General features: G+C 39.4%; 1 protein-coding gene across 8 annotated transcripts in view; it reads right to left on the minus strand.

The window, feature by feature from the left end:
• NFATC1 (nuclear factor of activated T cells 1) overlaps positions 1-24,151 on the minus strand; it is a 241,370-nt gene that overhangs the window by 62,394 nt on the left and 154,825 nt on the right. For 6 of the 8 annotated variants that reach the window (XM_073566381.1, XM_073566350.1, XM_073566365.1 and 3 more), the window contains exon 9: positions 5,997-6,686. The exons of 1 other annotated variant lie outside the window; for it this stretch is intronic. In XM_073566381.1, the coding sequence (XP_073422482.1) occupies positions 5,997-6,686 (690 nt within the window). The remainder of the gene's footprint in view (positions 1-5,996; positions 6,687-24,151) is intronic. One more of the 8 variants, XM_073566385.1, reaches the window with a different exon arrangement.

The raw sequence follows: 24,151 nt of genomic DNA on the forward strand, positions 1-24,151 counted from the left end.
TCAGAGATCTGAGAGATTTACCCTAACTTCCATACCAGAGATCCCTTTAAGAGAGGCCTGGGGTCAGTACCAAAGCGCAGAGTGGATTTTCCCTCACTTCCGTACCGAGGATCCCTTTAAGAGGGGACTTGGGTCAGCACCAGAGCGCTGAGTGGATTTGCCCTAACTTCCATACCGGGGATCCCTTTAAGAGAGCCTGGGTTCAGAACCAGAGCGCTGAGTGGATTTGCCCTGACTTGCATACCAATGATCCCTTTAATAGAACCGTGGGGTCAGAATCAGAGCACTGAGGGATTTGCCCTAACTTCCATGCAGGAGATCCCTTTAAGAGAGCCTGGGGTCAGTACCAGAGAATTTGAAGGCAATTGCCCTGACTTCCATACTGGGGATCCCTTTAAGAGAGGCCTTGGGTCAGAATTAAAGCGTTGGATAGATTTGCCCTGACTTCCATACCGGAGATCCCTTTAAGAAGGGTCTGGGGTCAGTACCAAAGCGCAGACTGGATTTGCCCTAAATTCCATACCAAAGATCCTTTTAAGATACCCTGGGGTCAGAACCACAGAGCTGAGTGGAAAGGTCCTAACTTTCATACCGGGGATCCCTTTAAGAGAGGCCTGGGGTCAAAACCAAAGTGCTGGATGGATTTGCTCTAACTTCCATACCAATGATCCCTTTAAGAGGGAAGATGTACCTATTGGATGGAGGATGTGTGATGGTATATGGGCACAGGAGGGGGGATTCATTTCTGTCATGTGCTCTGTGCTCCTTTCAGGGGGGCAGACAATGGCTGGGAGCTTATGTTCCCGAAGATGCTATATTTCTCCCACCATGTCAGTGTCTGCTGAGGTGTTGTCAAGTGGGAAAACTGTTGGTCATAGCAACCAATCACAGCTCAGCTTCTTTTAACCAGCTCTGTTGAAATGAGAGATGCTTAGTGATTGTTTGCAAGGAAAACTGTTGCTCATAGCAACCAATCACAGCTCAGCTTCTTTTGAACAGCTCTGGTGAAATGAAAGATGCTTCATGATTGGTTGGTGATACACACACACACATTCATTTTTATATATAGAGATGGAACAATATATGGGGCCAATATATACTGTATGGAGCAATATATAGGGCCATTATATATTGTATAGAGCAACATATGGGTCAATTATATACTGCATGGAGCAATATATTGGGTCATTATACTGTATGGAGCATTATACTGTATGGAGCATTATATTGGGCTCATTATACTGTATGGAGCAATATATGGGGCCCATTATACTGTATGAAGCACTGTATGGGGATATTATCCTGTATGGAGCAATATATGGGGCCATTATACTGTATGGAGTATTATATGGGGCTTATTGAAGCACTATATGGGGATATTATCCTGCATGGGGCAATATATGGGGCCATTATACTGTATGGAGTATTATATGGGGCTCATTCTACTGTATGGAGTAATATATAGGGCTCATTATACTGTATGAAGCAATATATGGGGCCCATTATGCAGAATGGATCACTATGTGGGGCCATTATACTATATGGAACAATTATACTGTATGGAGCATTATATGGGGTCCATTATACTGTATGGAGCAATATATGGGGCCATTATAGTATATGGAGCATTACATGGGTCCTACTATTCTGTATAGAGTAATATATTGTTCCCATTATTGTGTATGGAGCATTATATGGGACAATATACTGTATAGAGGAATATATGGGGCCCATAATACTGTATGTAACATATGGGGCCTATTATACCGTAGGGGGCAATATATGGGCCCCATAATACTGTATGGGGCATTATATGGGGCCCATTATACTGCATGGAGCAACATATAGGGTCAATAATACCATATGGAGCAATATATGGGGCCCATTTTACTGCATGAAGGACTATATGGTGTCCATTATACTGTATGGAGCACTATGTGATGCCCATTATACTGTATGGAGCACTATGTGGGGACCATTATACTGTATTGAGCACTATGTGGGGCCCATTATACGTATGGAGCACTATGTGGGGCCCCTTATACTGTTTGGAGCACTATGTGGGGCCCATTATACTGTTTGGAGCATTATATGGAGCCTGATTTAAACAACAGATTAATTTCTGATATTACATTGATCCCACCGCCATCTATGTGAAATGGTGAACCATGTGATACATTGGTATCTATGGTACAACATTGGTACACTACAGCAAGATGCACATAAAAATGGACGCTTTATAACATTTCTCCTTCTATGAAATCATATTTTCCTCCATGTCTTAGGGTACCGTTACACCTAGCGACTCACCAGCGATCCCGACCAGCGATATGACGCGGTCAGGATCGCTGGGTGGTCGCTAGTGAGCTGCCACTCAGGCAGATCTCACCAGCGACATCACTGGGGACGGGGATCGCTACTTACCTGTCAGACGCGGCGATCCTGCGTCCTCCCGCCCGGCTCCACGCGTCGCTCGTCGTCACAGCAGGAAGCGCCGCAGGAAGCTGACGATGAGAAATGGTCCAGCAGCTTCTCGCGCGATCAGCGATAATCAGCGGGGGAGCCGGTCGGAGGTAAGTATCACATGCAGCGATATCGCTAGTAATATCGCTGCAACGTCACAAAATCGGTGACTTTACAGCGATATTGCTAGCGATATCGCAGTGTGTAACGGGGGCTTTAGTCACAGAGCAGGAACTGAGAAGCTGTTCTGTGGGGGTCTACATACTGGATTTAGTTGTAAAAATTATATGGAAGGGACAGGGACCTTTTCGACTTCTCTGATATTATTTTAGCTTAGCGGAGTTTCTATGCTGGGCTTCTTGAACCTACAAAGATACTACTAAGGGAAATAACTCTAGTACTTTATATTGGTCTTTAACATATTAAAAATATACAGTATGTCTATTCAGCAATTAAAAACAAAAAATGTACAAAGTGGGCTTCACCAAGACTATGAAATAAGACCTAGGTGCATCTGAGACTCAACAGATTTTTTTGTCTGAGAATGGTTGGGGATCATTTCTGGGTATCTTCTTGTGCCACCATAGTGTCACACATTTATATGAAGGCATGCATGCTCCTGGCCCATCACTGACCTGTTTTATATTACTAAAATTCATTAGTAACTGTTACAGATTCATACACCAAATGAAGTAAAGAATTAGAACGAGTCTGACATTTTTATTGAGCTTTGCAGCTGTGGTAATAAGGAAATTTCTTTTCGTCTGCATAGTAAAAAGCTCCCCTTGTTAGTGAAGCCCCAAGCAACCCCCTGTTTTTATACCTGTATCCAGCTAATCCTGCAGTTAACTGTGTCTAAGATTCTTAGGAAAGACACAATGAACTCTATTTTGTTATGTATATTTTTTTCCTAGAAGACAATCAGATTCAGATGTTCCTTGGCAATAATTAGTTAAAGCAGACAAGTCAATTGTAAATTCTAATCCTATTCAAAATAAGGAGCTCATGTATCACAGTAATACTAGGGGTTGGGGTCCTTGGGATATGCAGTGGTGAGTGCTAAATCACAGCTCGGTGAGGTCACATAATCACATTTTAGATTAACTTTTCAAAATACTCCAATAAATCTTTTAGAAGCAAAGTCTGCCTACAGGAGGTCACCAGAGATCTTACACTTTTTATGGGTTTTAACATGCAAACCTGACTCTTGAAAAGAGAAATAGAAAAAGTTTGGGGCATTTGACATATCTACATACATATGTTTTAAATGAATATTATAGAGTTGTCCTTAAATTAAAAATAATTAATAAAGGAAACTTCTAAACTGGCAATTGCTCTGCTGTTTCAGCTCTGCTGTTCCAGCTCTGCTGTTCCAGTGCTTACACCTTTAACTTTTTTTTTTTAACTGTCCTGCGGTGATGATGTATCAACCATGCGCACACGAACAATCACTGGCCTTACCTATAATATGGCCTATATGCAGGCATAACCATTGGGAACAGAGGATTGAACACATCAGTCACACGTGCAAGATTAGCATGTTGTCACGGCAGAACAGTGAAAGGATGGAGCTATCAGTGGAGACACAGCACTGGAGGTTGGCTATTTATCAGAGGACTAGTAATTATTTTGCAATTTTATCACCTTACTAGCTTTCATGCCTTTTCAAATGGATAGATGCGAACACTGGAGAACATACATTAGGGAATCTGTCACCAAGTATAGGGGCAGAGACCCTGATTCCAGTGATGTAGCATTTAGCGGGCTGCAGTTTTGATAGAACCTGTTTTATCTTCAGCAGTTCTCTATAAGCTGAGCTCTGTATAACCATACCCGTTTAACAGCTTTTTGTGTAGACTGTGCATAGGCAAAATGCTGCCAATCAGTGGTGGGGGCGGGGTAATACAGAGCTTATGAATATAGATGACTACATGGCAGCAGGATTACTAGCCCTCTTATGGTAATCTCTTGCTGATAAAACAGTGATTTTCTCAAAGCTACAGCAAGTGGCTCAGTAAGAAATATATCGTTGTAATCAGGGTCTTTGACTCTATATTCTCTATATTATTCTGCTCTTTGATCAGGTGGTGATAGATTCCCTTTAAAATGCACCCACTGGGAATATTTGTCTAAATTCACTTAACAAATTTATTATGTTTCCAAGAAGATACTGTTATTCCCTCTCACAAAAGGAATCCACTGTCAGATTCCCTTTAAATGTAAGGGGCTTTCTTTATTGATCATGGCCACACTGCATGAGATCCAAGCAGAAAGATGAGTGACAACCAATATGGACAATATTACCATGGATGGAGGAAAGCAAGATTTACGACAAGATCAATATTTCTAATGATACGGGTATGTATGGGTGTCTTGAGAACACCGATTCTGTTAACAATGTAGCAGACAAGATGGCCCACTACCAGACAGGCCCTTCTGGCATTTGCCAGAATTGCCAGATGGCCAGTCCGGCCCTGAATATGGAAACTCTACTGAAACGCTGTTTGTAGCTGTGATCCATTGTCATGAACTCAACGTTATTAAAATATTAACATAGTTTCCAAAAGGAAACTTTAGAGACTAATTCTTTCTAGTAATGATGCAGAATAGAACATTGGGTTCTGCCCTGCCCATGTGAGGCCTCATTCAGATGTCCTTTTTTTTGTATAAGAGAAAGAACGAACTGTTTTTTATAAGTGTGCTGGACCCAATTTTCATCTGTATGTCCCTTTTCACCATCATTGTGGCACTGGGTTTTTTATGCAAAAAGAATAAATGTCTAAATTTCTCCTATCCGTTAAACAGTAAAAATCAGACAGCACCAGGATGTAGCATGTACGGTATCCATATACTATCCAACTTTTCTGCAGACTCATGGATTTGAATGTGCAATTTTGATCCACTGATTGGATATGACAAGTCTCCCTTTTTTTGCAGATTGTCGATCCATTAAAAAACAAACATTCGAACAGCCCACGGATTGAACTTGTATGAGCATCACAGACGTCTGAATGAGGGCTTGGTGCTTGATCTTGTTCTTAATACAACCTTCCTTAATTACATATTTCACATGCACTAGTTTGATAAAAGCGATTAATGAAGTCTTAGCCAGCTATAATATGGCGATGAATACAGTCCTCCTAGATTAATGCGACATTTTCAGCTACTGGAGTGTTTGCATTTGAGCTGTACTATTCATAGCTAGACATTTTATTGTACTTCGACTCTATCAAATCACCTGCATGAGCTAAGAGCATATGGTTGCAATTACTTTTGTGTAGCAATTGGTGGTTAAGCTACCTCTGTGGTTAAGAATGGCATTTAATGCTTAAAATACACAGTATGAAAAAAGCTACATTAGGAACGTTTTCAATTCCCTTTTCTTATTTTTATTAATTCTAAATGGACAGATTTCCGCACCATTTCTTAGTGCCGTTAATTTATGAGTGCTCCTGAAAGCATCAGGTTAATAAAGAACTTACGGAAACAGCAATATAGTGGAATGAATGGCTCAACAGCTGCAGAACACTTACCATCATCCAAGTACAACTGATCCAATTCCTCAGGCTCACACTTGATGGTTACAGGAATAGGGGTCAAATTATGATTACTGTCCTCATGCAACTCTGGCAGTGACAGAGTTTGAGTGGTTGGAGATTCATTTCTCTGAACCTTCTGCTGTTGGTGCTGCTGTTGGCCCATTACTGATGAGAGAGTTGGACTGCAGGGCTGCAAATAGGATGGCTCTTGGGTAATAGATGGAACTGGAGAAGAGGGACTGTTGGGATAGACTGTTTGTTGAAAACCAAGGGGACAGCTACTGCTCTGATGGAGACTCACCTGCGGCTGCAGCATGATGTGGGATGACTGTTCGGGAGAACTTGGGTGCACAACTATAGACCGTGGCACTTCCTGTGTGGTGGGAACCCCTCCAGTGGGATGCTGAAGTCCTAGCTGAGAGTGACCAGGATTCGAGATGCATTTGTTGTATGCAGAAGTTGAAAGGTTGTGGAGTTTGGAGCTTGCGTTTGGAGACGATGACATCACAGTGTTTCTCTGCTGACAGGACGTGAAGCCAGACACAAGGCACGAACCAGGATCAGAGGGCATCAAAATCTGTTGGCTGTAGTATGGCTTGGAGAGTTGAGTTAATCCTTGGTTCATTGGGCCACAGGTTTGAGCTGACTCATAGTCATCACTGGGCTCTGTTTTTATAATTGGAACTGTTAGGAGAGGAGAGAAAAAATTAAATAAACATGAGTTGCATTTTGGTAAGATCATGTTGGCTTGTGGCTAGGATACCCCTTGCAAAACAAACAACGTCTTGAATAAGACTCTGTGTGTCTTTTGCCTCGTTCTCCCACCCAATAAAAAAAAACTATGAGTCATCAGCATAAGAAAATCACAGCTGGTTCTAATATTCAAAAGAGCTATTTTCTTTGGAATCTCCTCCAGCACTAATGTGCTATAAAAATCTATTTGCAAATAGCCATGTTGCTGAAGAAGCTTTGGACCCAAGGGCTCCATGGATTTGTATTAATCAAAGCAAAAAATTTTACTTGGATGTATTATTGCCGTTTCTGCTGCTACTGATGGATCATTTGATAAATGTCTGCGTGTTTGGTAAAACTGCCGTCAGACTAAACAGATTCAAATGAATCAAGGATAAAATATATACAAGTAAATGCAGTTGTGGTTTATGATGTCACCAGGAACTAAGATGATTATGCAAGGGTCCAGCAATGTTAACCGTGTTTAGATGAACTGTTTTCAGACTACTGAAGGCTATAATATTATAATGTTTGGTACACAGTGTCATAAATTACTGGATTATGGTGCTGATTACAGTCTATTTATAAGAGTGCTAGTGTCTTGTATACTGTATATTATGAATTCCACGTCCTGGATCTAACCAATCCCCAGTAACTATCTCATCACTGACTGATTAGTTACATTTCTGCTGATACTAGTGACAGTAGGTACAGAAGGATCAGTGACTGATTGCTCCCCTCTCCAACCTGAGCACATGCCCAGTATGTGGAGCAATGTCAATGGTGAACGTGTGTGGTCCAGAGAAGAGCTGGATGGGAGAGAAGTTTGCGCTCACTGTTGACGCTATGAACCACCACTACAGATCAAGAATCCTAGGACTGGTGGAACTTCAAGTCTTATATTGTGTCAAAGTTATGTGTTTTCTAATTCGGACCAGATTGTTCTTCCTTAAAACTCAAACCTGGTGTATGGGGTTTTATTAGTGACATATATAACTTGGCTGTCCATTTGATTACGTTGAAGAAGGCTGAGGTGGTGCTAAGTTAAAGCAGTTATTTTTAAGAAAATATCATAATGAAATATCAAAAAAGGTTATTCCCTCCCGTAGGAAGTGTCAGTAAATCAAAAGTGGCCATTTTTTGCTCTGGTTTTATGCCTGCTGTCCTTTTTTAATATTTAAATCCACAATAAGTTTTCACAGATATGGGATTTTTTTATACAGTACTAATTTACCAAGGGGACGTGACGCATGCTATTCTCTCAAGCATGCCTATAGGCCCCCCTTAGCAAAGACCTTAAAAATTAGCACTAAATAAAAAGTCCCAAAATCTCACTGTATTAAAGATTTAAAAGAAACAAAATAGAATAAGAATACTCATGGGAGGAGCAGGAATTAAATAAGAGCAAAAACTACCCATGTGTGACCTGGTGACAAGTTCACTTTAAAGACAAAATTCTTCAGTTATACACTAGTCACATGAACAGACTAAATCTATTTCAGGCTGAGAAAGTTGAGGATATCAATTGTATAGGCTTCACTGTAGTTGACCTCAATTATACAACAGACGCTAATTAAAGGGAGTCTGTCAGATAGTTTATGGCTATAAAACTACTAACATCAACATACGGTGACTAAAGTTGGCCAACACATGTGATAGCTATATGCCCAAACTTGTTTTGTGGGAGATAAGCCACTACCAGATCTCTTTTGTCAGTGGCTCTATCAGCTTTAACCATTGAACATAAAAGTTCATGTGCGTTAGTGAAGCTGTCAATGTGGACCAAGGGGGAGGAATTTACTAAGCACTTGGTTAGCTTGGGACCACCCTTGCAACCCAGGGACAGACATATCATTGGTGCAGCTTGTGTGGCTGCACAGGGGTTCAAGAGATAAGGTTGCCCACTTTCACCTCCAAAGCAGATGCATTATGATGAGAACTTGGACTGCAAAAAACCCATATATTGTTCTAGCAAAGGGGCCCTTTTCTGTCTGTGTCAGCCAGTGTTGCAACCTCATATCTATTTGCAGTCACAAAGAAAGCTTGTATGTGAGCATGAAGAGGGTTGTCTGGACTTATCGTACAGTGCATCAATCACTCTATGTGACTGCAGACTCGTGAATCCTACATATATGCAGTCACATGCCGACTAGACGTGTGCAGCCTGTTTATTGAGCAAGGCCAGATATGTCTAGCTGAAATGTGGCTAGAAGTATGCAAATCACATACCTATCGGTCACATGACCTCCCGTCCGGCACCATAGAATCCTTACAGCATGCAGTGCACATGCTGTGAGGATTCACAAGTCTGTAGTCACAAGGAGTGACTGCAGACTTGTACCCTAAGGCCAGACAAACCTTTTAAGTTCCATACCCAGGACTGGTTTTGGTTTAATAGCTATAAGGCAGCTGACAAATTCCCTTTAAAAAGAAGAAAGAAAATGAAAGGTTCAGCAAACCCATGAAATCTATGTGAAGCACAAACAATGAAGTCTCACACAAAATGTAATTCCTTTCATTTCACTCTCTACTATTAAAAAATTAGTCACAAACAAAATAAATCACACCCTGTAACTATTAAACATGCTAAATTGTACTCATTTTTGTGCATTAAAACAACAATAATGAGAAGCTGGCAGTAAGTTTTGCAATAAAATGCAAGGAATATTTAATTGTAGAACACATTTTTTTCCTTGTCTTTGGCAAGTTATCCAAGAAAGTTAAGAAGTCCCAAGACCGGAGTGGAATCTACAAGCCGCCTTGGACTCAGTACAGCAACTCTCACTTATTTCACAGCCTGTTTGCCTTTGACTGCCCTGGCATAAGACACAAAATAAAATACGCCAGCCACAATCATTAGAATTTCAATAGGTTCTTCCTATTACTGCTGTATTCTTCTGGGATAGTTCACTGCTTAGTCCACTATCACTTTTGTGCCAAAAGTCACAATGTCACTGGTTAGGCTAGAAATAAATCCCCCCAGAAACTTTACCAAAATCATCCTTTAACCTATGAAAAGATGCATTTTCCACTGTGCTTTGGCCCCACAACAGAATTACAGGAATCAACTCCTAGGACTGAAGATCAAATGTTGCTCACCACACATCTGCAACTTCCTTTGACATTAATCTCAGACAATCACCATAGCATTTATCTGTTCAGTTGATATCTCATAAGTTAAAATAGTAAATCATAAAAGAACACAACTGTGGAGATGCTAAAACCAGTCGAAAAGTGTAAAAAGAACACAACTGCGGAGATGCTAAAACCAGTCGAAAAGTGTAAAAAAAAAAAAGATGAGTGCAGGGACCAGCTCTTAGTGTGGATGTCAGGAGTAGTTACATTTATGCCCTCAGTGTTTCCACAGCTCTGTAATTACAAGCCTGAAATATATGTTACAGGAAGGTCAGACTAATGAGAAATGTCAGAGTTGTGTGGCAGCGTTGACTGAGTCCGTACTCAACTTTCCTCGTTAAAAGAAAGCCATTTCTGCTGTGACCCCCTTATGTCACACATTAACATGTCTGTGTTGTTAGTCAATCATTTCAATGTAAATGTAGACCGAATACAGCCACGGTGTATGGTTACCGGTTATTCGAATCAGCCGGCGTTCAATGACCAAATGAACCTTGATTCTGTTTCTGTCTATGCAGGATGGACTCAGCTTGGTAGTGTCCATGCTACATGTAACGAAATGAGAAGCATTTTAGAGATAGGGACACTTTTAAAAAACAAATAGTAGTTATTTGGATTAAATGGATTGGTTCACATTTTTGTGTCATTTTCAGAGGTAGGGGCGTAACAGATAGCTAAGGCGTTGCCTATTAAAGCTGGGGCTCCTCTCTGTCCCAGGTGTCTTTTATTAATTTCCTTGGTCTTCCCAAGATCTGCATTCAGTGCTCCACTTTCTTTTCCGTAAATGGCCTATGTTGCCTCTTGATAGAGTTGTGCCATCTCAACTACGTGGTACCATTGTTGCTGCTTTGTCTTTGTAATTAAACTCATGGGTGAAGGGTTTCAACTTCCGCCGATGCTTCTTTCCTCTTCTGTCGGCAGGTTTTTCTACCCCAATCTAATATCATCTTAGCAAAATCACTGTAATGTATAGTAAATGCATAACTTTGTTATAGGAAAGTGATTTCAGATTTCATAGAAATCCTTTGATGGATTTTATGCTAAAGAACCGCAAGTGCAGCTGGGTAGGCAATGCACTTATAGCTCTCCTGCCTCTCTCCCTATTTCCCCACCACCACCAGCCTCCGGCCACTGATTGACTGATCACTTTTGTCTGAGTGACCTACCTTCCTTCCCAAGACCTCATGCACAAGCTGGGGCAGTACATGCATAGTAAGATGATGTTGCTAGAACAGGACTACCAATCTCTGCATGGGCAGCCCCAAAGAATGATGATGCATGCAAATTCCAAACCACTGGCATTAACATCAGTATATAAACTGTGCACTGGGAGTTCATGGCATGGGTTCCATAGGTGAGAAGCTCCATGCAGGCCTTTCATCACCAAACACAAAGCCCCCATCAGAGAGACTAGTGTAAAGCACACCACCACTGGATTCTGGAGCAGTGGATATGTCTGTGGAGTGACAAATTATTCTTTTCTTTACAGCAGTCTAATAGAAAATTTTGGGTTTGGCACAGTGGCTCAGTGGTTAGCACTGTAACTTTTCAAGAGTGGGGTTCTGGGTATAAATCCGATCAATGACAAAATCTGAAAGAAGTTTGTATGTCCTCTCCATGTATGTGTGGGTTTCCTGCCTCACTCTAAAGACATACTCATAGAGAATTAAGATATTAAGCTCCAATGACGACAGTGATATTGGCACTTTATAGAGAAAACATTACCTGACTGGGCCAGTTGTGTATATAGGGTCTTTTTTCAGGGTTTGGACTAGGTTCTGTAGTTCCAGTGAAGGTAAATCTTAATGCTTCCACATACCAAGACACTTTGGACAATTGTATCCCTCCAACTTTGTTGGAATATTTTGAGGAAGGCCTTTTTTTTTGTTCTAGCATGACTGTGCCCCAGTGCACAAAGCAAGGTCCATAAGGTCATGGTTGGGAGAGTTTGGTGTAGAAGAACGTGATGGGTCCATGCAGAGCCCTCATCTCAGCCCCACTGAGCACATTTAGGATGAACTACTGTATATTGGAAATTGGGATCTAGATCCTCCAATCCAACATTAGTGTCTGACCTCACAAATGCTCCTCTGGGGGAATGGGCATTAATTCCCTCAGATAGGCTCTATAAATCTTATAGAAAGCCTTCTCAGGAGAATTGAAACTGGTTTAGCTGCCAATGTGTGAACCAACTTCATATTAATGCCTAGAATTGATTTAGAATGGGTTGCATAAAAGCTTCTGTACATGCCATGAGTAGGTGTCCATAATCTTTAGTCTATATAGTGTGCATATATACTTGTATACATTGCATGATTCTTAACATACCGTTTTTGTTACAACAAATTAACTTAATTTCCTGTGAAGATTTAGTAATTACTAGATTGTAAGCATATGCCTCAATTAAGTGAAAAGCTGCAGACAAAATCACAAGTGGAAGCTATTCCATGACCAGTGAATAACAAGTAAATAAATGTAAGCAAAAGGGATATTGTTATATCTGCACAATATAGTTTGTGTATTCACAAATTAGCAGAACTCCATTATAAACCATCAGAGCCTAACCACATCCACTCACAGTAACATGGTTAGCGAAGTAATGGAGTCAATCAGTTAGCCTAATTTGAAGTATGCCATAGGGCAAAATGGTGTTCAATCATTTGTGTAAGGGAAGGAGTAGATCTAGACTCTGCGACAAAGCAGAATATGCACAATATTGTGATCAGTTTTTACCTACAAAAGTATCAATTTTTCTCTGCTGGTGTCCAACTCACTCTTCAGGTTATGCCTTACTACATAAAGGTTCCAGGTTTTATTATCTCATTTCCTTGCTTCTTATTTGAAATTTTAAAAGATAGACTTGTATCTTATATAAATACCAGTCTTCAAGCTATATCTGACCTAAAACAGTCTTTTACATAGCAATAAGAAATTTCCCTAAACTCCATAATATTTACCTATAGGCATCCATGCTGTATAGGATTTGGCTTGCAACCGGAGCTCATAGTCGCTACTATTCTTAAAGGGAGTCTGTCACCCCATTTTAGCCCTATCAGCTGCCGGGACCGCCATCAGGGGCTTATCTACAGCATTCTGTAATGCTGTAGATAAGCCCCAGATGTAACCTGAAAGATAAGAAAAAAGAGTTAGATTATACTCACCCCGGCATTCAGTCCGATCCGATGGGTGTCGCCATCCCGTCTGGCGCCTTCCATCTTCATACGATGACGTCCTCCTCCTTGCTTCTCCCTCGGCACCTGCGCAGGTGTACTTTATCTGCCCTGTTGAGGGCAGAGCAGAGTACTGCAGTGTGCAGGCGCCAGACCTCTCTGACCTTTCTGGGCGCCTGTGCGCTGCAGTACTTTACTCTGCCCTCAGTAGGGCAGAGTAAGTACGCCTGTGCAGGAGCCGAGGGAGAAGCAACGAGGAGGACATTATCGTATGAACACCGCACCTGCCCCCCCAGTGAGCATAATCTAACGTGTTTTTCATATCTTTCAGGTTTCGTTGGGGGCTTATCTACAGCATTACAGAATGCTGTAGATAAGCCCCTGATGGCAGTGGTCGCAGCATATAGCGCTAAAATGGGGTGACAGAATCCCCTTTAATGATATAAATAAGGCACAAGATGTTTAAGCCCTTCTGAACTGACCTCTTGGGCATTTAGGGAGGAGCAATTTTTTTTTTTGAGAGCCATAATTTTAACAAATTACCATTAACAGAGTAGAATGATGGCGCCTATTTTTGGCATCGTAAGATGTTTTTTTCACTGAAACCATTAGTTAGAATTTACGACTTTCTAATAATTTTTTTATTACTGTGTTTTAATGAACAAGATAACAGCCATTCTGTACTACATATACTGTATATATATATATATATATATATTTTAAACACCATTCACCGCTAGGTAGAATTGACATGTAATCTCTATTCTGCTGGTCAATATTATTACAACAATACCAAATTTATTTAGTGTTTTATGTTTTACATGAAAAAAAAAAATACTGCTTTGGTCACTATATTCCGGGACCCATACATTTTTTATTTTTCCGCAAAAGGAGCTATGCTACAGGTGTAATTTTCCCTGGTGGCATTTTTGTGCACAAACAACTTTTTAATCACCATTTATTTTTTTTTTGTATCAAAGATGAATAAAAAACAATAAGTCTGGAAATGTTTTTAATTTCTATTTTTACAGTGTTCAACATACAGTATAAGAAAAGGTTTACCTTTATTCTGCAGTTTGATACGATAATAGTGTTACCTAATATATACAGTATATATGTCGTAATATAGATATTTACATTTTCTGGGAGCTATAACGTTTTACTATTATTATTTTTTCATTATGCATTGCTTATATAGCGCTTTATTTCTACATTTTGCACACATTATCATCACTGTCCCCGATGGGGCTCACAATCTAAATTCCCTATCACTATGTCTTTGGAATGTGGTAGGAAACCAGAGAACCCAGAGGAAACCTACGCAAATACAGGGAGAACATACAAACTCCTTGCAGATGTTGTCCTTGGTGGGATTTGAACCCCGGACCCCAGCTCTGTAAAGCTGCAGTGCAAACCACTGTGTTGTTTTAATTTTTTGGTTTACAGCGCTGTACTTTTTACCAGTACTATTCTGCGGTGCATGTGACATTTTGCTCACTTTTATTTTAGATTTTTTGATGTAAGATGAACAAAAAGATCAATTCTAGAATGGTTTTTCCAAATTATTTTGCTTCTTGCGGCTTTCACTCATTCAACTGTGATAAATAATGAAATAGTGACACAATGATACCAAATATGTGTCATTAATTTAGGGCTTTTGTTTTATTTTCCCAAATTAACTTTTTCTGTTGTTCATATTGAAATTTGGGTGTTTGTTTATTTTTTCAGTCCCACAAGGAGACTTGAACAAGCGATCTTTTGTCTGCTTAGATCATACTTTGCACCACTTGCGTTTGACAGACAGGTATCCTATTGGACCCTGCTTCTCGCGGGATCTAGTAGATAGTGGTATAAGCAGATCCAAAGGCAGTTATTAGGCCTCTGACTGCTGCGGTAACCCATCAGCTTCCCATGAATTCCCCCGTCAAACTCCTTACATATGCCATTGATAGAGACGACAATGATATATAAGGAGTTAACAGGCCACAATCCTCACCATTGCAGCCGAAGCCCAGCTGTATTTAACAGTCAACAGGCTAAAGATGGCACGGTCACAGCTCCTGTGCCTGCTGTATCCCGTGCCATAAATGTATGGCGTTGAGCGGTAAATAACATTTCACCATGATATACATGTACTGTACATTAACTTGTAATTTTGGTAATAACCCTTTAATAATATTAAATGACATCTGAGAAGCGCAATATATCACATTGTACCTTTCCCCTTGCGCCGGCTTCAGTCCAGTGCAATCACAGACATGTGAGTCTGTATGTATATGACCCTTTTGCATCCTTATTTTAAGTGGATCACTTACACTACATGAAATAATATAGATTACCCACCTCGACCACATCTACATCCTGCTATAAGATTTCAGATTTTTATTTCATTACAATTCAAAATGGAGACGTCATCCTATTAGGTGCCCCAATTTCTGTCAGTTTTGATTAATACTATGTTCTCATAGAAGACCACATATTGATTAAAATGTAAGTCTACCCTGAGATCCACAGTTACCTAAACAGTCCTGTGGAAGTAAATTATCTAAAGCATGTTGGGATAAACAGCTTAAAAATGAGCTACACAGAAAAGAACAATGAAAACACTATATATATATATGGACCTAACTATATACAGTTAGGTCCATATATATTTGGACAGAGACAACATTTTTCTAATTTTGGTTCTAGACATTACCACAATGAATTTTAAACAAAACAATTCAGATGCAGTTGAAGTTCAGACTTTCAGCTTTCATTTGAGGGTATCCACATTAAAATTGGATAAAGGGTTTAGGAGTTTCAGCTCCTTAACATGTGCCACCCTGTTTTTAAAGGGACCAAAAGTAATTGGACAATTGACTCCAAGGCTATTCATGGACAGGTGTGGGCAATCCCTTCGTTATATCATTCTCAATTAAGCAGATAAAAGGCCTGGAGTTGATTTGATGTGTGGTGCTTGCATTTGGAAGGTTTTGCTGTGAAGGAAACATGCGGTCAAAGGAGCTCTCCATGCAGGTGAAACAAGCCATCCTTAAGCTGCAAAATCACCCAGCATTAGTATTGTTACAAGGTATTTGTAGGTATGGCTGCTTTTTTCTGTGATTTTTTTTTTTTTATTTTTTTTGGATATGATGTCCTTTTCAGTAAATTGCTTTTAATTTCTGAATCCTCATTTGTGACTTTTTAGAAAACAACATTTTCAAGTAATTTTATATCTGCCTTGAATTTTTGTGCAAATATTGCAACTCTTTTTTTCTGGAAAGGTGCAACAAGGTAAAAGACAAAAGTAAGAAACATTTTTTTTTTTTACTTGCGCAAAACTCTTAAGCCTCTTGTGCCATTTTGAAGAAATTAGGGCAAAAAATATTATTGAATATCACAAAAAAAACAAAGAAAAAAACTGACTTTAAACCCCAAAATGATGAATTTAGCCCTGAAGCTGTAGTGTTTGCAGACAGGAAAACTTCAGTATTACGGCAAAGTAAATAAAATATGCCAAAGTTGCTTAGTGCCTTTTCATTTGTAAAACACATTAAACAGTATAAAGTTTAGTCCCAGCAAACTGTTCAGCTGGGCCAGCCAACAAATGAGGGTGTGGGCCTGAAATGTCAAAGTATAAAGAACCTATTCAGACAGCTTCCCCCACTCAGAAGTCCAGGCTCCATATTTCGGGTAATGTAAAAGTTACTAAAGAAAGAAAACACATGTGAAAGTTACTTCAGTTCAGAAACAGAGCCAAACAAATGGCTGCAGGTGTTGCCTCTTTATTGAGACCAGCTTAAAACATTAATAGTTTTTAAGAAGTATTTCATCAGGTAGAGCCATGTATACCTTTATGGCTGTTTGTATAACACATTAAGCATCATGGGACTAAAATGTCAGGCTGTGTCGAAGGCTATTTGAAGAAATTGCGCTCATTAAATAAAGCTTATATGATAAATAGGTGCAAAAACGATTAGGCGGCCGGTGGTTTGTGTGAAACATTCACGGAAAGAAATGAAAGGGAGTCAGCCGTCTTCAAGGCATCAAGGCTAATAATGAAAATGGCACTTTATAGCTTAGAAATTGGGGTCTTTTTCAAAGATATGGAGCCCAATGGATGTAAGATTGTATGTTATACACTCATTAAAGCTGGAATTAAAATGGAAGTATTCAGGCTCCTTGTCAGAAGAATCGCAATGTTCTCATATGCGACAGCCATAAAAATCTGGACACATACTACTGCACCTTTATACAGCTAACCATAGACTTGGCTGAAACGTAGTCTGTGTTTTTTATTGACAGTTATGAATTTGTCGAATTTGGCCCCTATTCTTCGAAATTTTGTGACTTTTGGCATTTCCACTGTAGAAGAGCTAGAGAGGAGGATGAGGGGGGCAGAGCATGGCTACAAATGCTCAGATTCATCAAAAGTGGCAGTGTTTCTTACACCATTACTGGTGAAGATGGTGCCCCATAAGGAATTAGGTGCCTAACATTCCTGCATGCCCCTCATTCAGACTGGTATATGAAACACCAGTCTAAATGAATCAACCCCATAGTGTTCTACATTGTACGGCCCAGATTCAAAGTCGCTGAAATTGTAACCAACTTGTAATTGACCAGAACTCTTGCAAATTTTGGTGTTTTTACGCCATTCTCAGCGTGGGTGGGATGGGGCGTGGCAAAGCCCATCAGAAAAATTCTTCAAAAGTTACCCCAAGGCTGAGAAGTCAAAGCAGATGGGGTGTGGCTACGGACACCCGTCAAATTTATCAAAAGTGATGGCGCTTTTTACTCCAAAAATGTTACTTCAGTCTCTCACTTGTGTCTCTTAATGACTTGGGCACATCTTTTCCCTAACCAACCATCATTAACACTGGAAGAAGGAATACCAGTCTTAATGAATCCGGCCATAGATGGCAATAAATAATCTACAATGTTAGAGTTTTAACTATTATTTGATTCTAATGAGAGGGCACAGATACAGGTTATTTTTCCATTTAGCATCTGATCACCTTTGCACATTTTTTTTAAATGATTTTTTGCGCATGGTCGTACCTTTATAATGCTAGAGGTTACTATCTTACATCTCATCGTTCTCTTACATAAAGGCTTATTTCCATCACATATCCAGAACTAGCCTAAGATATATCTGTACAGATGTGGAGTTTTTTTACTCTGTTTTCAGTGTACTAAATACCACAGCTGGGTAGTTTAAATTTCCATGCGAACAAATTCAGAATAATGCCTGCTGACTAATTACAGCCGCCACTGAGAAGTCGGCAATATGCGTCACTTAAATTTCAAAAGAGCATTGGTGTACAGATGAACATTTGTGCCTCTTCTGCCTGCAAGAATGCATATGATCTCCTGGTGATGGTCTCTAATTAGTAAATTCTGGAATTTCAGTGTGATACATATCTTGAGTAATCCTTCATTTGACCTTACATACAAAATGACGCCATGTGCACATACCCTTATTAGAAGGAATTCTGTACAGTGAGTATTCATTTAGGTTGATGATATAGGTACCATTTCAGCAACCAGTACAACCCTGCTTCTAGACAAGAACGTTATTCCCTGTTTTGTACACATTCACAGTGTCTACTAGTGGAGCTAATGCCAAAAAATATACTCTACTCTATACCACTTGTTACTACAATAGAACTTTGAAAGGGGAACAGTAAAGAAAAAGAAAGACAAGTATATATCTATAAAATATTTTATCATGTTAAAATTTCTAGATCAGTACTTACATGCAAAAGAACAAGAGACTCATTATGTTCTTAAAGAGAACCTGTCAGCCAAAAACAACCCAGTATTTACATGCAGCTATAGTGGAAATTTGTAGATAAACTCAATTTTAAAGGGACTGTCAGCACAGAATGACTGTTCAAATCTAGTAGAGGTGCTCAGTGCACCTTTGATGTGGCCTATCATTTATGTGCACCTTCCCACTCACTTGTTTTCCATCTATCTCTGCCCTTTAGCTCTATAAAGCCAGAGCTGTCAATCACAGAAGAGGAGGGGAGATGGAGCAAAATAAGTTATATTCTCCCTTGCTTATTTAAATAGTTTTAAAAAAAAGCATGGGGACCCCTCTTATCTTGATAATCAGCCAAGATAAAAATGTCAGCTGTGGGTTGCAGCCCACAGCTGTCCGTTTTGCCATGCTGGTTATCAAAAATAAAGGGGAATCCACACCATTTTTTAATATATGTATACTGCAGGTGCAAGCTGATGAATACTCCCATCAGCCTCTGCCTGCTCTCGCTATTATCAGCAACAGCAGGTGTAGGCTGATGGGAGTAGTACTCTCATCAGCAGATGCATGTGACTGGAGGTAAATTTTTTACATTTACCTCCGGTCACAGTTGCTGGTCAGGAGCAGCAGCCTTCTAAACAGCAGTAATAATCTTAACGCCGAAAAGAGCCAGTGTTTGACAGCGTGGCAAACAATGTAAGCTCAGGTTCCCCATCCATCTGAATGGAGTTCAGGTTTCGGGTACTATTCTGATACCCAAACTGAACTTTTTTTTGACTGTTTGGCCGAACCCGCCGAACCTGAACATCTGGTAGTTCGCACATCACTACTGGTAAGTTACATTTTTTCTGCTGACAAGTTTTAAAAATATAGCTACCCAACAATTTGGGCCTCTAATAAACAATGTCAGCAACTACTGGCATTTTCATATTTAATTCAAACAGTTGATGTATCACTGGTGAAATATGATAACTAGTGGATTCAACCATTAGGTATCAATGTCAACCCTTGAAAACCAAGTTGTTTCGAGGTACTTATATCTTATGTATCTTTATATGTTGTTTATTTCTAAGGCCTTACACATCACAGTCCCTACATGGGATAAGGGAAGTAGGCAGAAATCTGAACACTGCCAGTTCACACAGTAATAGCACAAAATGATAAAATTCGGGCTGCCTGTAGCTTCCACTATGGTAAGTGTATGAGCTTACTGTATACCCTTCTGACATTGTGCTGTATGTATACAATACCGTTCAAAAGTTTGGGTCACCCAATTTTGTGTTTTCAATGAAAACTCATACTTTGATTAATCAAATGAGTTGCCAAATGAATTTAAAATCTAGTCCAGACATTGACAAGGTTCAAAATTTTTTTTTTTATTTCAAATAATAATATTCTCCTTCAAACTTTGCTTTCGTCAAAGAATGCTCCCTTTGCAGCAATTACAGCATTGCGTTCCTTTGGCATTCTAGCAGTTAATTTGCTGAGGTAATCTGGAGAAATTTCACCCCATGCTTCCAGAAGCCCCTCCCACAAGTTGGTTTGGCATGATGGGCACTTTTTGCGCACCATATGGTCAAGCTGCTCTCACAACTGCTCAGTGGGGTTGAGATTTGGTGACTGCGCTGGCCACTCCATTACAGATAGAATACCAGCTGCCTGGTATCTTCAGTTTCTTGACAATTTCTCGCATGGAATAGCCTTCATTTCTAAGAACAAGAATAGACTGTCGAGTTTCACATGAAAGTTCTTTTTTTCTGGCCATTTTGAGAGTTTAATGGAACCAACAAATGTAATGCTCCAGATTCTCAACTAGCTCAAAGGAAGGTCAGGTTTATAGCTTCTTTAATAAGCCAAACTGTTTTCAGCTGTGCTAGCATACTTGCACAAGGGTGTTCAATGGTATTCTAACCATCCATTAGCCTTCTTACACAGTTAGCAAACACAAAGTACTATAAGAACACTGGAGTGATGGTTGTTGGAAACGGGCCTCTATACACCTACGAAGATATTGTATTACAAACCAGATATTTGCAGCTAGAATAGTCATTTACCACATTAACAATGTATAGAGTGTATTTCTGAATCATTTTATGTTCGCTTCATTGGAAAAAACTGCTTTTCTTTCAAAAATAAGGAAATTTCTAAGTGACCCTAAACTTTTGAACGGTAGTGTACATCCTATGCAGTAAGCTGAAGTGCAGGCAGACAGAATTGCACCATTTAACCTTAGCTATATAGCAGATATTAAGCTATAAAAGAGAATAAAGAACTCTGTCAATTAAAGAAATGCATAAAATAGTAATCAATGCAGAAATGTGTACATTTACATAAAACAACTCAATGGTGTTAAAAGATATATACTGTATCCATGTTAAGCTTTTAAGAATGCAAAAATGTATCGATATTTCTAATAACACTACTTGTCTATGTTCACCATTACTGCTTCTGAAACATCCAATAATTAAAAAAAGTAAACTCATATAGTAAAGCACCCTTGGTGGTTATCTAATTTTCTGGCATACTAGCTGCAATGATCCAATATAGGAAAGGGGAAGATAAAATTATCATTAATTATACTTTTTATTACTATAATATTTATCTTCAGCTAATGCAGCAGATAACTGTAACTTAGGCAGTGCTTTAGAAGTGGTCTCGACCACCTCTGACATGAGGAATCCTGGCAATGTGTGCAGGCTAGTACCTTGTATGTCCACTGACGAGCATTCACAATGAAAGGGTGCTTGTTGGTAATCTGTTTCTGAACTCTCCAAAAGATTAAATTTAGGTCTCAGGAAGGAAGTTGAGTGGGCGAAGTGATGATGACGATCTGTATTTGGTACTACTCCCTAATTTAAAAACTGCATTTCACTTTTTACATACAGATATATTCAATAACAAACAATGCACCACAACCTACATATAAGTAGCGGTGCTCATGATTAAAAATGCAGAATATATCCAGCGTAGGTGTAGTAATAGACATGCTATGGCCACAAAAAGAGTGCTGAGTTTAGGAAATACAAGGTTATACCTGCAATGATATCTCACTTTATATAATACTGTATATCTCCTACATATAGTCTGACTTCTTTCAGACTTTGCCTCATCTTGGGGACTACACACTCAAGATTCCCATTCCCACCTTATTTGCTTTACTGGCATGCATTAAACAGAACTATCTACCATTTATTATTATCCTGTTCTCTGTCTCTGTGTTCATCATTCTTTTTGACCAAGAATATGTTTAATCCTAGTGTCGCACAGTACCTACACATCCCATTGTGCACTGATTCCCCTATAAAGAAGCATTTACATGGCGCAATTTGCAAAATCTTACTGTTTGCTCTTCGCTCACATCTATGTACAAATGAAAGTCTCCCTCTTTGGCTTTAGTGCGGTAACATGATTTCCATGGGTTGTATCTGGTATCGCAGCTCAGTTCCATTTGCAAAAACTAGTGTTGTTTCTGGAAACAATGCTGACCCATTTTTCTAAACTCTTAGTACCTGTGATCTTAAAGTTTCCCAATCTGATATATCATAGTATAACTCAGTCAGGTCACATTCATACACTCAGTATTGGGTGAGTATTTTACATCAGTATGTGTAAGCCAAAACTGGGAGTGAATGATGTTTCTATTGTACTTTTCCTCTGATTGTTCCTCTCCTGATTTTGGATGATAAATACTGATGTAAGATGCTCAACGAGTGAACGTGACCTAAAATACATATTTTTTACAGGACTATGACCATCAAAAAAGCCATAACAAGTTGTACAGCAGAGAATGTTGTCAGAAACATAAACCACCTTCCAAACATTTAAGAACATTAGTCATTGGCTGGTGAACGTTAGTTGTATGTATGAAGCTAATCATTTTGTCTGACGCCATAAAATATGTTTGAACCTCTGTATTACATATATGAATAAGTACCAAAAAATATAAATGTGTTGAAGTTTTTTTTTTTTAAAAAAAGTCAGACATTTTGATCAGTGAGGATACCTGGGCCAAAGAGAGAGCTGAAAAGTCTAAGAGGAGAATAACGCCGATGCAAGTTTAACCTTTCCTGTCCAATGGAGGTGGAAAATGCCAATTGGAATCAAACAAGCCATGTACTCAACCAAGCAAATCTGCCTCTTTGATCTAGTGATCAGTGAAGAGCTCAGCACTCGGTAACTCAGCACGTGTAGCTGCTTCCCAATTGCTTACAACAGTCCCAGAATTTCTGAAACAACTTTACGCTGGAAAAACAGTAATATGCAAAAAACTTACGCCTAACAACTTCCTATATGAAGCCCACTAAAGGGACTTTAAATGGGTTGTCCACTACTTGGGCAACCCCCTTCTTGATCAAAATGTTTGGCCCCCATAAAATAATAAAGCCTATACTCACCTCCCGTGCTGACGCTGGAACTCATGCGGTTGTTGTGGCACGTGACGCTGGAGCTGAATCAGCACCCGGATCACTGCCCCTGCCTTTGGACAAATCGAACATGAAGATGACGAGCTTTTTTATTTTATGGGGGCTAATCGGGGGGCATGAGAAGACCTTGTCCAAGTAGTGGAAAACTTCTTTAACAATGTGATTAAACTACTTACAGTTCACTTTTATCATTTATTGCTTGTGCTCAATTTACAGATTACATATTAATTGAACAAAAATTATACATTAAACCCATATGTCACTTGTTGGAGACTGCCAAGCTGGCAAAAGGACATTTACAGGCTATGCAATGCAAGTCTCCTTACATTGGCTTGTCACTCTCCACAAGACCCATGCTTTGTACTGAGGGAGGGGAAAACATCCCAAAACATGTGTCTGCAAATAGATTATCTGGTTTAGTTTTTATCATAAGTCATGTGGCAAGGCTTGTTACAGGGTTGATATTGACATTTGGGATTCCTACTTCCAATAGGTAGCACTAGAGTTCAGGTCCTCTTCTTTTCTGAAGAGACAATTTGCTAGTTACTTTGTCACTATCTCCTATTCCTAATCATTCAAAATGATTCCACTTATTCTCTATAAGGATTAATTCAGGCGCTCATATTTAACTTATGATTATGAATGTTAGGGTACTCTCACATCTGTGTATAAAAAGTAGCTGAGATTCTCAGCCAGAAAAGTTGGAGAGTGTCAGGCGAGTGTCATGCACTTTTTTTCTCATCTACTATCCGCATGACATGCGTATGCAATCCGTATGCATTACTTTTTTAACATCAGCTTTTACATACAGTAATTATTTGTCATTTCAGGCTAATTTTCAAGCTTTTATACAGATATAGATAATAGATAGAAAAGATAAATTGAAAAGCAGCACTAGCAAGCTGTATGTGAAAAATGGGTGCCAGACCTTCCAGTCAT

The sequence above is a fragment of the Dendrobates tinctorius genome, unplaced genomic scaffold (genome assembly GCF_039654945.1).
Source record: "Dendrobates tinctorius isolate UK_male_01 unplaced genomic scaffold, ASM3965494v1 ptg000004l, whole genome shotgun sequence".
In the NCBI taxonomy this organism is placed as follows: Eukaryota; Metazoa; Chordata; class Amphibia; order Anura; family Dendrobatidae; genus Dendrobates; species Dendrobates tinctorius.